Source organism: Dermatophagoides pteronyssinus, unplaced genomic scaffold (assembly GCF_027571235.1).
Source record: "Dermatophagoides pteronyssinus isolate colony J.1.1.1.1 unplaced genomic scaffold, Derpt_VIB-CSIC_2022.12 sq0002, whole genome shotgun sequence".
NCBI classification, from domain to species: Eukaryota; Metazoa; Arthropoda; class Arachnida; order Sarcoptiformes; family Pyroglyphidae; genus Dermatophagoides; species Dermatophagoides pteronyssinus.
The window spans coordinates 616,004-632,555 of NW_027461526.1; the positions used below are offsets into that span (position 1 = coordinate 616,004).

At 30.0% G+C, this 16,552-nt stretch overlaps 5 protein-coding genes across 14 annotated transcripts; 3 read left to right on the forward strand and 2 right to left on the reverse strand.

Annotated features, from left to right (window-relative positions):
• The first annotated feature begins 48 nt into the window (after positions 1-48).
• On the forward strand, positions 49-1,382 carry PpV (Protein phosphatase V). Its single transcript, XM_027347824.2, has 4 exons — positions 49-272; positions 338-721; positions 779-988; positions 1,063-1,382. Exons 1-4 carry the CDS (start codon positions 198-200, stop codon positions 1,306-1,308), a joined length of 915 nt encoding a protein of 304 aa, XP_027203625.1. The 5' UTR covers positions 49-197; the 3' UTR covers positions 1,309-1,382.
• LOC113797448 (glycosaminoglycan xylosylkinase) lies at positions 1,011-3,217 on the reverse strand. The gene is given in 5 exon segments (XM_027347821.2): positions 1,011-1,677; positions 1,731-2,469; positions 2,471-2,677; positions 2,679-2,789; positions 2,870-3,217. Coding segments are annotated over 5 exon segments (1,458 nt in total). The 5' UTR covers positions 2,972-3,217; the 3' UTR covers positions 1,011-1,378.
• Positions 3,218-3,336: 119 nt separating this feature from the next.
• On the forward strand, positions 3,337-5,050 carry Pgls (6-phosphogluconolactonase). The gene is made up of 4 exons (XM_027347826.2): positions 3,337-3,977; positions 4,077-4,118; positions 4,243-4,341; positions 4,453-5,050. The coding sequence occupies exons 1-4, from the start codon at positions 3,498-3,500 to the stop codon at positions 4,591-4,593; spliced, it is 762 nt and encodes a 253-aa protein (XP_027203627.2). The 5' UTR covers positions 3,337-3,497; the 3' UTR covers positions 4,594-5,050.
• Positions 5,051-7,635: 2,585 nt separating this feature from the next.
• msn (serine/threonine-protein kinase msn) lies at positions 7,636-15,541 on the forward strand. 10 transcript variants are annotated; one of them, XM_075824659.1, is made up of 16 exons: positions 7,636-9,843; positions 9,996-10,061; positions 10,138-10,239; positions 10,374-10,842; positions 10,905-12,012; positions 12,072-12,252; positions 12,347-12,412; positions 12,467-12,889; positions 13,124-13,693; positions 13,757-13,823; positions 14,017-14,085; positions 14,318-14,568; positions 14,637-14,715; positions 14,791-14,817; positions 14,880-15,073; positions 15,150-15,541. In XM_075824659.1, the coding sequence occupies exons 1-16, from the start codon at positions 9,790-9,792 to the stop codon at positions 15,228-15,230; spliced, it is 3,807 nt and encodes a 1,268-aa protein (XP_075680774.1). In that variant the 5' UTR covers positions 7,636-9,789; the 3' UTR covers positions 15,231-15,541. The 10 variants fall into 10 exon arrangements, with proteins under 10 accessions (XP_075680774.1, XP_075680772.1, XP_075680773.1 ...); XM_075824657.1 differs by having other exon boundaries at positions 7,637-9,843; positions 12,467-12,895; XM_075824658.1 differs by having other exon boundaries at positions 7,637-9,843; positions 12,467-12,895; positions 13,760-13,823.
• Positions 15,454-16,297, reverse strand: vnc (GNAT family N-acetyltransferase vnc). The gene is made up of 2 exons (XM_027347874.2): positions 16,140-16,297; positions 15,454-16,083 (listed from the first exon to the last, which is right to left on the reverse strand). The coding sequence occupies exons 1-2, from the start codon at positions 16,158-16,160 to the stop codon at positions 15,553-15,555; spliced, it is 552 nt and encodes a 183-aa protein (XP_027203675.1). The 5' UTR covers positions 16,161-16,297; the 3' UTR covers positions 15,454-15,552.
• Positions 16,298-16,552: the final 255 nt, after the last annotated feature.

Consider the following 16,552-nt stretch of genomic DNA (forward strand, 5'->3'; position numbering starts at 1 on the left):
AAAATCCGTAGTATATGAACAACTTACACGAAACATTAAAATCGATGAGATTTTTTCACAAAAAAAAAGATTGATGAATCAAATGCGATGAGAATTGCGTTTTTTCTTTTAATTTGATTTAATTTGTTTTTATTATTTTTATTATCTTATTTTTTTTCTAATATCATTGTATTCTATCATCGTTCACTCCTATCACCATGCAATTAACCGATTTGGATCAATGGATCGAGATTACAAAACAATGCAAATATTTGCCCGAAAATGAACTAAAGGTTTTTTTTTGTCATTTCATTTCTCATTTATTTGATTCGTGATTGTTGTTTTGATTCGATCATAGAAACTTTGTGAAATTGTCTCTGATATCCTAATCGAAGAGTCCAATGTACAGCCGGTTTCCTGTCCAGTTACTGTTTGCGGTGATATTCATGGACAATTTTATGATCTGGAAAAATTATTTGAAACTGGTGGTCATGTTCCTGAAACTAATTATATTTTCATGGGAGATTTTGTTGATCGTGGCCATTATAGTCTCGAAACTTTTACTCGATTATTAACATTGAAAGCCAAATATCCGGATCATATTACATTAGTTCGTGGTAATCATGAAAGTCGACAGATAACACAAATTTATGGATTCTATGATGAATGTTTACTCAAATACGGTAATTCAAATGCATGGAAATATTGTTGCAATGTATTTGATTTGCTGAATATTGCTGCGGTAAGTTTATTTTCACAAAAGTTTGGTTTCATTTTTCATTTGATTCACTCATCTTAGATAATTGATAATGAAGTATTATGTGTCCATGGTGGCCTATCACCTGATATCAATATGATTGACCAAATTCGAACTATTGATCGTAATCAGGAGATTCCCTGTACTGGTCCATTCTGTGATCTAGTCTGGTCTGATCCAGAAGAAGTTGATACATTTGCTATCAGTCCAAGAGGTGCAGGTTGGTTATTTGGCCCAAAAGTTACGCATGAGGTAAAATGATAAAAGGAAAAAATGTTCAAAAAATCTATTTTATTTTTTAAATATCCATGTTAAATATCCATTAGTTCATGCATATTAATAACTTAAATCTAATTTGTCGAGCTCATCAACTGGTTCAGGAAGGTTTTAAATTTCATTTCGATAACAAATTGATTACAGTTTGGTCAGCACCAAATTATTGTTATCGTTGTGCTAATGTGGCAGCAATTTTGGAATTCAAACAATCGAACCAAAAAGAACCGAAAATATTCAATGCTGTACCGGATTCAAAACGTAAAGTTCCAAATCGTAAATGTCCTTATTTTTTATAATAACTTGAGATAAATTATGATGATGATCGATGATTGTTACACAGTGCCCATTAAAGTATATATAAATTAATTAATTTTTGAGAACATAATTTCGTTGATATGTATCGAAACATAATTCAATTGTGGCTATAATCATTCTTAATCTTCGATCCAAAGCCTGTAGATGGCGTTCGGTGAGCAATGGCCATAATTGATCATTCGAAAGTAATTGTCGAATGATGGAAGATAAATTAAATCGACTAGAATCGGTTGCGAATGCAAATCGACGTAAATGTTGATAAGTTTGATTACGAATCACACAACATTGTAGTAATGGAAAAATGATAGTCGTTTCATCATGTGCTGGATCGCCAAAACTTTTTCCATTATCTATTTACAAAAAAATTAGAATTATTCAATCAAAGGACAAATCAATAACTTACCAATTAATAAAAGGGCACTATTCGAAACATCTTTAAACACTTCATAATGATGACGATCAGCATTACCGATTAGATAATCAAAAATGGCAGTATCAACAAAATCTAACACACGTGGTCGTAATGAATTTGATTTCAGCACGGATAAACAGTAATGTGAATCCATTTCCCATTGAGCTTTAAGATTTTTTTTATAGGTTCGTTGCCATGGATGTCGTAATTTTTGTAATTGATATTGGTTAGGTAACATTAGAATGATGGCACCTTCAAGTGTTCCTGTTGATTCATCTGGACATAAAAGTTCATATTCATTACAATAATAACATTCTCCGTAAAAACATTCAAGAGTTTTATTTGATTTCGTTGTTTGTGGCACGAATGTAGCCAATAATGATGGAGATGCGACAGGTTTGATTTCATTCGCTACGTTAATTATTCGTGATGCAACAATCGGTGCATATCTCTGATTCAAAATTCTTGACAAATGGAATGCAACAATTTCTCCATTATGACGATCTGCTCCAGCATAAATATCGTCAGGGATGTAATCAAGTGGATAACGTCGAGGTTTAAACAATGCTTGTTGGCCACCTTCTAACGTTAATAAAAGCTTCAATTGAGTACCTTTTCGGCTGACATCACTTTTGATTATTTTGGAATGTTGTAATGCTTGAATTACTAATGACAATTCTGGTGCTTTCTCCGGAATTATTTGCCGGGCACGAACCCATTTTTTGGCTAGTCGACCAGATTTTTTTCAATTCTTTATTCTTAAAATTTAATGCTGAATTATTACTTGAATCTTCTTGTTTAGGCTGCAAATCTGATTTCAACGATTCAAAAAAATTTCCAAGGTAATTCTCATTTACACTTTTTTCATCATCATCATCATCATTATCAATATGATGCCCAGCAGCAGCAGAATCCTCATCAAACATTTGCGTCAATTTTGAGTTTAACTTTTTTCTCATATGTTTCACATAATGTTAGATTCTCTTTACGAAGTTCAGCAAATCCAACAACAATCACAGATCGAGATGTATTGATTAAATTGTTTGCCAACTTTATAACAATGACATGTGTGGATAAAATGAAATTTTAAAATTCAAAAGAAAATGGCTAAAAATAGTGATATAAAATACCTTTTTGTCATCGAAAATGAGCATAAAATAGAATAACATTGAAACAGTTATGATTGAACAGACGAATAATACGGTAACAATTCGTGTTTTGAAACTACGCATTTCATCACTGTTTTTGTCGTGGTGTTCTGGAGAAAATCAATCAACAATTTAAAAAAAAATCATAAAGATTTTAACAATGACAAGAAAACAATAAATCGATTAAACTATTTTCATTTTTTCCATCTGTACAAGAAAACAATGATTTTTTTCAAGAAAAATATTAAGATTTTCCTCAATATCATTGTATGTTTCTGTAGCAACATGGATAGGAATATTCATGTTTTTTGTTATTATTATTTGGTATACAGAATTTTGTTGAATAAGAAAATTCTATTGCTACTGTAAAATCAATGTTTTGTTAGAATAGACGCGCATAATGTACTTGTGTGTTGTCTTCGTATATTTTTATTGATCGTTTGTATGTCGTCAAAATGATCTGTCTTTGTTTATTAATGTTGTTTTATTATAACCCGAAATTATTCTAAAGATATACGTTTCATACTATTTTCAAGGACTTTGTTCAAGTTCAGAACAACAAATTCTACTCAAAAAAAAATTTAACATTATCATCGTTTTACTATCCATAATGGCTAGTATCATCAATGTTTTAAAATGTGATTCATTACAAGAATCAAAAGAAGAATTTCGTAAAATCATTCAAAAAGCTTTTGATGAACATGAAGGACATTATTTTACTGTTGGTCTTTCCGGTGGTAGTTTACCTGCAATATTAGCCGAAGTTTTTCCATTAATTGATACTGAATGGAAAAAATGGCGTTTCTTTTTCTGCGATGAACGTCTTGTTTCGTTTAACGATCCAGAAAGTACATTTGGTACTTATCGTTCGATTGTTATACCGAAAATACCTGAAATTAGTTTAAATCAATTCATCACAATTGATCCAAGTTTAGATTCATGGGCTGCAGCCAATGATTATCTTTCGAAAATGAAACAAATTTTCTCACGAAAATCTGAAATTGATTTTCCCCGTTTTGATCTATTACTTCTTGGTATGGGTCCAGACGGTCATACTTGTTCATTGTTTCCTAATCATCCATTATTGAAAGTAAGTTTAGCATCCACACTTTGTTAAAAACATTGATGTATGACATGTTTGTTATTTTTGATATTTCATTTGATTTTTCAATTCAAACAAAATTCTTAGGAAACAAAACGATGGATTGCATATGTTGGCGATTCACCAAAAGTAGGTCTAAATTAAACATTCATTATGTTAGCTATCTATTTAGATTTGAATGACTAACGTCGACCAATAATAATGCAAATGCAATCCTTTTTTTTAAAAAAAAATTTCATTCATATGAGAATAGCCTCCACCAAATCGTGTTACAATGACACTACCCGTTTTGAACAATGCAAAATGTTGTGTATTTTTTGTTGCCGGAGCTGCTAAAGCTCAAATAGTCAAGGTAATTGGGTGGACTTGATTTTCTTATATACAAAATATTTATTTAAACAAAAAAATTCAAACGTTATTTATGCACTGTTTATCTTTTTTTTCAAAATGAATTAATATTTAGGATATTGTTGTTGATGGTAAATTACTTCCCGCTGGTATGGTTGTACCGAAAAAAGGTGATCTATATTGGATTCTTGATAATGAATCTGCATCAATGTTACCAGAAGAACATCTGAAAAAAATGTCGGTCGATCTTGCCTGAATAATCATTTGCTACAATTCCTAATGAATTATATTTAAATCAATCCCATAAGCTCAATAAGAAAATTTTCAGGTTTATAATTAAAAAAAAACTGAAAACTGAGATATTGAAAGCATCTGTTTGTGTTACTATTCAATTCGATTCGGTAAATGAAAAAACATCATCGCTTACTTTTTAATCAAACGAAGAAAAAAAACCTTAATTGAAAACAAATTTCAGCTCTTCAAACATTTGTTTTTTTTTGGAGTTGTCATTCATTCATCATCATCATCATCAAAAATGGCTATCATCATTATACCAATCCTATTTTTTTCAAATGGGCTTTTTTCAAAATCAACCATTCACATTTGTCATCTGGTCGTCATCATCATCATCAACTCGTTGTGTCTTATTTAAATTGAAAACAAAAAAATTTATTTCAAGTCATAAAAATAAAATTTAGTTCGTATCTTATAAACAGTGTGTGCGTTTATGTGTGACCATTTCCTTTCCTTTCTCAAATTTTTTTCCAATGATTATTATTTAAAAAATTGGAAAGAAAGAAAATAAAATTTCAAACTGTTCAAGGATAATAACTTTGATGAATTTTTGAATTTCTTTGGAAAAAAATAGCTATTAAAATTTCGAAAAAAACTTTGGATTTTTCTTTCCGTTCGTCCACTTTGAATGGACATTCACTTATCGAACATTATTATTTCCAGGGTAAGACAAAAATAAAGAATCTGTTTTTCTCTTTTCATTCATCGTTAAAAAATTTTTCAAATCAAATTCGAATGTTTTTTTTTCAGCGAATGGAAAACAAAATTTTTCCAATTTGGTTTTTGATGTCCATTTTTGTTTAACAAAAATAAAAATAAACAAACATCACACCATATATTTTGTATCTTCTTTGAATTTTTTGTTTATTTCGTCTATCTTCGAGTGAAAGAAACAAAACAAAAAAATCCGAAATCAAAATGGTAAAAATAAATATTTTATTTTTTTAAAATAATAATCTTCATAAAATTTACATTTGTATGTGATAAGAAGCAATGATGATCTGTGATTCTTGGTTAAAGTATATCTATTGAATGAAATACGATCCTTGAATAAGGAACGAAAAAATCCCTCTTTTTCTTTGTTTATTAGATTTTTTTTTGAATTTGTGGTTGAATGCAAATGATTATGAAATAATTTTGAAAAAAATAATGATAAAATAAACAAATGTTTCGGTTTTTACCCAAACAAAAAAAAAAATCAACAATAATGACAAATCAAATGAATTCAATATTTTCAAAAATTGAAAAATTCAAATCTTCCAAAATCAACAAATGAAAATTATGAATTTAAAGAATTTGAAACAATGAAATTTTATGAAAAACAAACAAATTACGATTTAAAATGTTGAATTGCAAAAAAACAAATTACGTCTTATTCATTGCCGAATAGCAAACGAAAACATTCCATTTCATTGTTTTAATTATTATTTAATGTGATACAACAACATATTTTACATTTGTGTTCAAACACGTTTTTGTGTGTGTGTTTTCAATGTCAGAAAAAAACTAATCATTTTATGTTTGCGTGTTTGTTGATGATTTTCAAAAGAATAATTATTTTCATTTTTATTTTCATTCATCCAGAATTAAGAATAAATTCAAAAAATCTTTCGGAAAATGTTGTTTTTTTTTCTTTGAAGATCAATGAACTTGTTCATGAATAGTTAGTTTGTCGGTTTTTTTTTGTATATTCATTCATTTTTCAGCTCATTACATCATCATCACCATCATCTTCATTGGTTAGATTTGTTTTTCAAGTTTTCAAATGTGGTTTTTGTGTTTTTGCGTGTATGTGTGTGTGTTTAAATTGGATGAACTTCATTTGGTCATATGGCGCCGAATAGTTTTTTTGTTTTGTTTTTCTGCATGATGGTTGACTGCAGTTGATTGGTTGGTTGGTTAGTTGTGATCGGGCGTCATATCCCCAAACAAACAAACAAACAAAAATCTAGTTGTTTTCAGTTCATTCGATATTCGGTTATGGCTATTTTTTTTAAATGATGATGATTGAAATGAAATCCAGTTTCTTTTTATTTTGTTGCCTTGAAATTTTATACAGGTAGGAGGTATAGTTTTTTCTTGAATAATGATTATGATTTTTCTTTTCGGTGAATCATCAAAATCAACAAGTGTGTACAAGATGGATGGATGGATGTAACTTGAAATGAAAGCAATGAAAATCAATCGATGGATTGTTTGGATAACAAGGTTTTTTTTATCGATTGGATTCTTTCAACAACAAAACAAAAAAATCAATTTAAACTAACCGAATGGATTATTATTATGGAACCTCACCTCCTAATAAAGTTTTTGGATAATGTTAAAAATTTTTAAAATAAATTTTTAAAAATTCGGGTGCGACAACGCATGCGTGTTTCGAAAATATCCTCATTTAAATCCTATATATTTTTTTCTCTCTCTACATTTCTCAAATGATGGATCCTTACAATTTTTTTGTTATATGCTGTTGAACTTTTTTTTTCAGTATCTCTCTTTTTTTTTATACTGACTATCATTGGCTTGATCCACTCCTTTTTAACATTGGTGAATGGTGCCCGTTTTTTTTGTTGTTGTTGTTATGTTTGGAACATTATCATTTTTTTGTTGTTGTTGTTGTTGGAATGTGAATTGACTGCAATGCGAATGAATCTTTTCTGTTAAATGTAATGTTCCATCAAATATTATCACGATTATCACGATACTACTTCCATAAATAAGGTTCGATATCATTTCTATCGACTACTACAATTAAACAATATCGTTTCAACAACAACAACAACAATAATAAATTTCCATTGGCTTTTTCTTCTCTTCTTTGGCTACGTTGTTCTTCTGTTTTTTTTTTCATTGGTGGTGGTAGATCCAGCCAGTTTTTTTCTTTTGGCAAATTTATCCACTTTTTATTTATCGGGTTTGCCGCTTCTCCCATACACACACACACACTGTTTTTTTTTGTCATCGTCTGTCATATATGTGGAATCAGAAATGAAAAAAAATGAAAGAAATCTTTTTATGTCGTTTCGGATTGATGATGAAGTTAAATGCACTTTCTATTTGTATGATTTTGTTGTTGTTGTTGTCGTAATAAGAATGTGTGAGTCGTTTTCCTGCATTATCTTTGTGTGATGTTTTTTTTCAGTTTTGTGTATATTTTTTCATCAAACAATAACGAATTCTTGAAATATTAAAAAAAACAGCAGCAATACCCGGACCAAATTGGAAAAAACGCATACTCCTCCTATGTCCGTGTGTGTGATGATGATGATTTCATATTTACATTCGAATTTTTTAATTTTTGAAATAATTTTTTCGAATGAAAATTTTTCCATGTTCCTAAGAATCTAGAAATTCTAGATTCTTGGGTTTTTTTTTGTTGTTGCCATTGTTTTTCGCTTCTTCACAAGTGTGTCTCAAAAGTGTTTTGTGGTTCTCCATTGAATGTTCTTGTAAATGGGTGAAATCAAAAAAAAAAATGTGACAATCATCGAATAATAATTTAACAGACAAAAGAAATCTGTTGAAATTTTTCTCCGAAAAAAAGCAAAATTTCTCAAATATAATCGATTTTTGTGTGTGATCAAAGACATATTGACATATTTTTCAATACATGATTATCCTGTGAATGAAATGAAATGAAATGAATGAGAATTTCCTATTCAAACAAAATACCTTATTTACCTTTTAATATCGAATGAAATCAAACAGAAATAAACTTGATTGAAAATTGGATTTTTTTTGTTGTTAAAACTGTGTTGAGCAAACGAGAAAAAAATCCACCAAAAAAAAATTTATGATCATTTCAAAAATAAAAACGGTTTGTAGTGGCGGTTTTTTTTCACCACCATCATCATCGTTATCTAATTCCATTGAGCTGTTTTTTTAAAAAAATAACAAATATATGTGTGGTGTGTATCGGTGAATAATTTCTCAAGATAATATCCAGTAGTGATGATGATTATTATATCGACCGGTTCTTCAAGTCAAGTCAAAATCATCGATTTGTTTTGTTTTGTTTTGTGTTGTTGTTGTTGACTAGAGATTTTTGATATTTTCGATTGAAGATCATCATCATTATTATTTACAATCATTAGATTGACTCTTTCCTCGGTTTTTTTTGCACTGTGTGTTTGTGTGATGTATACGCATTCGATTTTTTTTATTTCTTTTTTTTCGTATTATAAATCAATTTCCTTTTTGCATTACAAATGTGAAAATATAGCCAAAAATATTCATTTGATTAAATGATCAACAATTTTTTTTGTTTGTTTGTTGTTGAAATTCAACCAACAAATGATTTGTTATTGTCGTTTTTCATCATCATTTTTTTTTGTAGTCCTTAATTGGCCATTTCTACCATAATAATAATAGTGAAAACAAAAATCATTCATTTTTAGTTTTTTTTTAAATTTTATTTTTGTCGTTGTCGGTTCTCTGTCGTCGTCATCATCATTATCATTATCATTATTATCATCAGTTTGGTGGGTGTGGGTTGGTGTTGTGTGAGTGTTTTTCTATAATAAATGCAAAATAAATAATTTTTTGTCATCAAACTTTAATTAATCAAAAAGAAGAAAAACATTGACTATAACGAAACAAAAACATCAAAACACCATCCAAATCCATAAAATCATTTTGTTATTATTATTATTATTATAAACATATCACATCAATATTTGTTTATTGTTTTTCTTTTTTTATCGTCGATTATTGCCCAAAAAAAAATAAAAATAAAAATGTAAAAATGAATAGAATCCATATATAATCCGTATATAAAAAAAATTGACTGATTTGATTGATCCTATAATATTCATACGATTGTTTTTTTTTTGGCTGGATGGATTATTTAATCATATGACTAAATAGTGGTGGGACAAAAAATTTTCATCAGAAAAACAAGCCATTCAATAATCAGAAATAGGAGAGAGAGAGTGATTGAAAACAATACACACTGTGTTTATTTGTCTATTTGGGCCTTATATATTTTTTTTAATTGATAAAAAATCCATCGTTTTTCTAAATAGAAAAAAAAAACAAAACGAAAATACTTTACATAGGATGTTAATCATCGGATAATTTTTTTTTCAATTTTTGATTTAAAAACAAAACAAAACAAAAAAAGACAAACGATAATCGTTCAAACTAAATTTCTTCATCAATTATGGCACAATCAATCAATTGTAGTCTTGATGACATCGATCTTAATAGCTTAAAAGTATGTATTCGGAAAATTTTTTTGCCATTTCATTCATTCAATTTGTTTGATTGATTGATTTTTTTTTGTTTGTTTATCAACTCTTCCGTATTTATTGATGTTAATAACCTTGTTTTTGTTTGTTTGTTTTCTGTTTTTATTACAATCATTAGGATCCTGCCGGTATTTTTGATCTAATCGAAGTTGTCGGTAACGGTACATATGGCCAAGTTTATAAAGTAAGTTGTCAAGTTTTTGTTTTTGTTTCTATTTTATTGAATAAAAATTATTTATTGTTTTTGTTTTTGTGATTAGGGTCGTCATACAAAAACAGGCCAATTGGCTGCCATCAAAATTATGGATGTAACTGAAGATGAAGAGGATGAAATCAAATTGGAGATAAATGTTTTGAAAAAGGTAAGTCATTTTGATTATTAAAAATAAAGCATTGTTTTTGTTCATTGTTTTTGCTTATTATTTTTTGATTGATGATGATGATGATTCGTTTTATAATGAATTTTTTTTTCTAAATTTTAATTTATAAAAAAAAGTTTTCTCATCATCGAAATATTGCCACTTATTATGGAGCTTTTATTCATAAAAGTCCTGAAGCTAAAGATGATAAATTATGGCTTGTTATGGAATATTGTGGTGCAGGTTCGGTAACCGATCTGGTTAAATCAACAAAAGGACATTCATTAAAAGAGGATTGGATTTCCTATATTTGTCGTGAAATATTAAGAGGATTAAATCATTTACATCAGAACAAAATTATTCATCGTGATATAAAAGGCCAGAATGTTTTGCTTACCGATGATGCTGAAGTCAAACTAGTCGATTTTGGTGTCAGTGCTCAATTGGATCGAACAATTGGCCGTCGTAATACATTCATCGGTACGCCATATTGGATGGCTCCTGAAGTCATTGCTTGTGATGAAAATCCCGAAGCTACTTATGATAATCGTAGTGATCTTTGGTCGCTCGGTATTACCGCCATCGAAATGGCTGAAAATACTCCGCGTAAGTTTTATTCTGGGAAAAAATTGTTTGTTGAAATTTAATTGATTTTTTTCAATTTTTAGCACTTTGTGATTTACACCCAATGAGGGCTTTATTTTTGATACCAAGAAATCCACCGCCACGATTGAAATCTAAAAAATGGTCCCAAAAGTTTCAAAAATTTATCGAAACAGTTTTGGTCAAAGATTACACTAAAAGACCATTTACTGACCAATTACTAAAAAATTCATTTATTAGAGATCAACCAAACGAACGGCAAGTCCGAAATCAAATCAAAGAACATATAGATAAATGTAAGAAATTAAAACGCAATGATTTCGAAGACCGTTACGCAGCCAGTGATGATGACGAAGAAGAATCAAATCTACCACCTGCCATGATGATGGATTTGCGCGATCATTTAAATCAACAAGAATCGACCTTGAAAAAAAATGAAAAGAATCCTGTCTCACCAAATATGGGACGAAATGGACATCCTCCACATCTTCAACAACAACAAGCCGGACCTTCTCATAAATCACCCGAAAAATTTCATCACCCCCCACCACCGATTTCATCACATATGGCAAATCGACCTTTACCGGCACCTCCTACTCGAGCTGTTCCGCCACCTGAAATGCCTCCATCAAAGCCTTTGCCGCCATTACCAGTTGAAAATGATAATAAGAAAAAAGTGAATGGTAAAAATATTGAACATCAGCTACAATCTTCGAATCTATCAAATGCTCAACATCCGCACATTACTAATCAAGCTAACCGAAATTCTGGCTATTTCAAAGCTCAATTCCAAAAGCCAGAAGATCTTGAAGTGTTGGCTGCTCAACTTAACGAAATGGGAAACTCTGGAAATAATGTGAATAGAAATGGACAAAAAGCCAAGAAAACTGTCAACAATAGTAATGATAATAATGGCCATCCAAAAGGACAGAAATTGATTAGCAGAGATAGCAACGGATCACCACAAAATGGTTTTGTATCAAATTTCAAGCAACCAATGATCGCATCAAATCGACCTTCAGGTCCAATAATAGTCAATTCAGGTTCGGAGGATGAAGAGGATGATGATGATGACGACGACGATGATGATGACGAGGAGGATGATGTTGGTCCGAATGGTTTGGTTCGTCGAAATGATGGAACATTATTGGCGTCCGATCCACCGCGTCCTTTGTATGTTTTCGGGTTTTTTTTTGTTTTTGTTTTTTAATTTCAACTTTTTTCCATTATAGACCGGAACCAAGTAATCTTCGCAATATTCAACCATCAAGTCAACCACCAAACAGACCGTTGCCTCCACCACCACCGGGTGATTGTTATCCACCATCAAAACCATTGCCTCCATTGCCAAAAAATAGTTCCCAAGAAGATGATGATAGTTCATCTAATGATCAAACACTTGTATTAAGAAAGGTAAGCAATCTTCATCTCTATTCATTCATAGTATTGACATTTGATCTTGACAATTTTTTATGACATTTTTAACCCCTTCTTTTTTACCGATTAGAAACAAATGATGAATAATGTTAGTATTGAAACTAATTCAACTGAACAACATTCACCTAAAAATAATGTTAGTAGTGATAATTTGAATTCTTATGAAAATAATTATAGTAATAATATTAAGGATAATAACCGAAATAGTAGTAATGAAATTTCAAAAGAAAATATACGATCTAATGGTTTGCTTGATGATCCGAAAAAACGATTTTCAGTTGTTGAGTCAAGTAATCATAGTAGTAAAGAAATGATCAAAGATCGACGAATTAGTTCAAGATTAGATGTAGATATTAGAAAAATACCACCAACAAAAATTCCGTTACTAAATAGTCGAGATGTGGTTGATGTGAATGAGAATGAGAATAGTGATGATAAATGTAACCTGGATCACCATAAGCAACAATCGAATGGCAACGGTGTAATCTTAAAATCTGAGTTATCGACCCCGATACAAAACCAGAAACCAACTATTGAACATGAGCCAAAGCAACAGCAACAACAGAAAACCAAATTGGGTTCCAAATTTTTTGATTTGAAACCGAAGACCAAAGTACAGGTTTGATGAATGTTTCTCAAGATGTCTGTTTGTTGCATAATGGCTATCAGTTATGCTTTGCAATAGTTTTAAGACCTTACCCATCATAAAAAAAGATCTTAATCATTTATTTGTTGCTTTTAATCATCGTACTTAATTAATTGCTGTCTTAATCGGCTTTTTAACCAGCTTTTTTGATTTGTTATCAATTGAAATCTTATTTTTGATTATGATTATTTTCAATTTCAGAATCGCAATGAATCATCATCTTCAAACCAAAGCTCACGACAAAGTGGTGTCATACCGGATCTATTACCTCAGGATGATTCAAATCGATCAGGTGATTTATCACATTTACAACGCCAATCTGTTTTATCACAACAGATGCAACAAAAACAACGTTCATTTTTAACGTTCGGTTTTGGTGCCGGTACAAACAACAACAACAATAATAACAATATGGTCCTTGAACCTGTATCTAGTCCATCACCTCGTCGAGAATCACAAGTAAACGTCAATGTTTCACCATCAGTACAACCGGATACTCCGGAAATCAGAAAATATAAAAAACGTTTTAATTCCGAAGTGCTTTGCGCTGCCCTTTGGGGTGTTAATCTTTTGATTGGTACAGAAAATGGTCTAATGTTATTAGATCGTAGTGGTCAAGGCAAAGTGTATCATCTTATATCGAGGAGACGATTTCAACAGATGGAAGTGTTAGAAGGTCAAAATATTTTGGTTACCATTTCGGGTAAAAAATCTCGTGTTCGTGTCTATCATTTGTCGTGGCTTAAAAGTAAAATTATTCGTACTGATCAGGTTAGTCTGTTTCATTTTTTTCCTGTATTTGTTGACAATTAATTTCTTCCTATTTATTAATAGCAGATCGAGAAAAAGAATGGCTGGATCAATGTTGGTGAATTGGATGGTGCTGTTCATTTTAAAATTGGTAAATTTCGAAACAATTTTTTAGTTGCAATAGTTTTCGGTTATTTTCTATAGTTTTTTATTTTACTGTTGTGTTGTTGTGGTTGCACATTTCCATTTTCTGTTCCAATTTATCATTTTACGTTAGCTGAAATTTAAACTAACAATTTGTTCGTTTGTTTTTTCAAAATGTTTAACTCGATGATGATAATTAGTTGGTTGGCAGATACCACAACATGTATCAAAAGATTGGGAGAATACTTTTCGAATTTGGAGTGGAAATGGTTGGTTCCGGATTTGATTCCGAAGATTATGTTGAAGATGATATTTTTTTTCTTTGTTTATCCAACTAGCTAGTTGTTTTTTTTGTGATGAGTTTTCAGATTATATAGTTTTGTTCTCCCAAGTTTTGTTTTGTTTGTTTTTTTGCATTTGATTTTTTTTTTTAATTTTTTAAAATTATTTACTAATTTATTTTGTTTAAATATTTTCATTCTATTAATAATGTGAATATAGTCAAATATGATCGTATCAAATTTTTGGTAATTGCCTTGAAAGACAGTATTGAAATCTATGCATGGGCACCAAAACCTTATCATAAATTTATGTCATTCAAATCATTTCTGGATCTTGCCCATAAACCATTACTAGTCGATATGACTATCGAAGAAGGTATTCGATTGAAAGTCATTTATGGTTCATTGGAAGGATTTCATGCAATCGAATTGGATAGTGGAGCAGTTTATGATATCTATATACCAAATCATGTAAGTCTTTTATTTTGATCATTTTGATCATTACCATTCAATGTTGATGATGATTTATCTAATTTTAGAGCCAAGGACCAATTACTCCACACACCATCATTACTTTGCCAAATTCAAAAGGAATGCAATTGTTGCTATGTTATGACAGTATGTTTCATTTTTTAATGTTTGTTATATTTCATTTAATTCTTTTCTTTTCTTTTCCTGATTTCATTATCATAGATGAAGGTGTCTATGTAAATACATTTGGTAAGTGTTATTTTTAATCTTTGTAAATTTCATTTCATCATTCATACATTTATTACAAATAGGTAAAGTAAGCAAAAATATCTATTTGCAATGGGGTGAGATGCCAACATCGGTTGCCTATATTGGTACTGGCCAGATAATGGGCTGGGGTAACAAAGCGATTGAAATTCGTGGTGTTGAAACTGGACATTTGGATGGTGTTTTTATGCATAAAAAAGCTCAAAAATTGAAATTTCTTTGCGAACGTAATGATAAGGTAAAATGTTTGATTTAAGGAATTGATAAACACATTAAATTAACCATTAACCATTGTTTTTAATTCGATTTCATAGGTTTTCTTTTCATCATCAAAAGGTGGTTCTTGTCAGATTTATTTTATGACATTGAATAAACCTGGTCTTGCCAATTGGTAAATCAATAAGCTGTTTTTGTCTATGTGAAAAATGATTTAATCGAATGAATTAATGGCTGAACATCGAAAATTTTCTCAAACGAAACAAAACCAATAAACAATTCTAGGATTCTAATTTTTTTTCTATAAATCAAATTTTAAATACAATTTTCTTAAGAAAAAACAAAAATATTAATGCAAAATTGATTTTTTTTTGCAATAATCAAACAAAACACACACAAGTATTGATAAAAGAATTTTTTATTATTCTTATGTAATAAGCAATTGATATTTCAGTAATAAAATGATACCAAAATCTTTGTATATTTAAAATTTCAAAAAATTCATTCGCTATGATGATTATTGTTACTTTTTTTATCAGATTTTTTGATATCGAAAAATGTCGGATCACTTGGTTTGATACCATTTTGACGTGCGAATTCGACTAGGTCACGTTTCATTGCAAAAGCATCTTCACCATCGGCATAATATTTGGGTTCCACTTCACTTATTTCAAATTTCAGTGTATTTTGATACAAATGCAACGCAGCACGATTACTTTTACGTACATGTAATGATACATAACGAGCATTGAAACATTCAACCATTGCTCTTGATGCTTGATCCATCAATTTTTGTGCCAAACCAAGACGACGATTTGTTCGTTTCACAGCCAATGATGTAATATGGCCATGTGCAATATCGGATTCTTCTTCCATTTTTGCCAAAACATAGCCAACGATACGACCTTGATCATCTTCAGCAACATAGGATAATTGTGGCCAAGAAAGACCATGATAAAAATAGTATTTCATCTGATAATTTTCTGGCAAACAAAGCAGATTACAATGTTGCATGTTTATTAGATCATCAGGCTATTAAAGAAAATATTATTAAATAATTAAACTCATTCAATCAAACAAAACAATACCTTGGCGTTTCGTATATACATGATGGTCAGTAAAAAGTTAATTTATCAATTCTAAATGATAAGAATTCTAAATTTTGAACGAATTTAAATGTTTACTGAAACAAATAATTTTGCTGCATGCAGGCATCATTTTTTCTTTGCAATACGTTCTATATGAACGGATGATAATTTAATTCAAAAAATAATTCTCAACAATGAAAATTCAATGTAAATTCAAACCGGATTTCATGAAGAGAAATTTTACATTTCCGATGACGTCAATGAAAAAAGGGATAATTTCCACTATCAGATTTCGGGCATTATTTAAAAATGTAGAGTATTTTTTCTCGTCGACCGATTTTTCCAGATTGAATATCGAATTCCCGCAATGTGAACCGATATTAGGGAAAAAAATATGAATAAAAATCAAATAA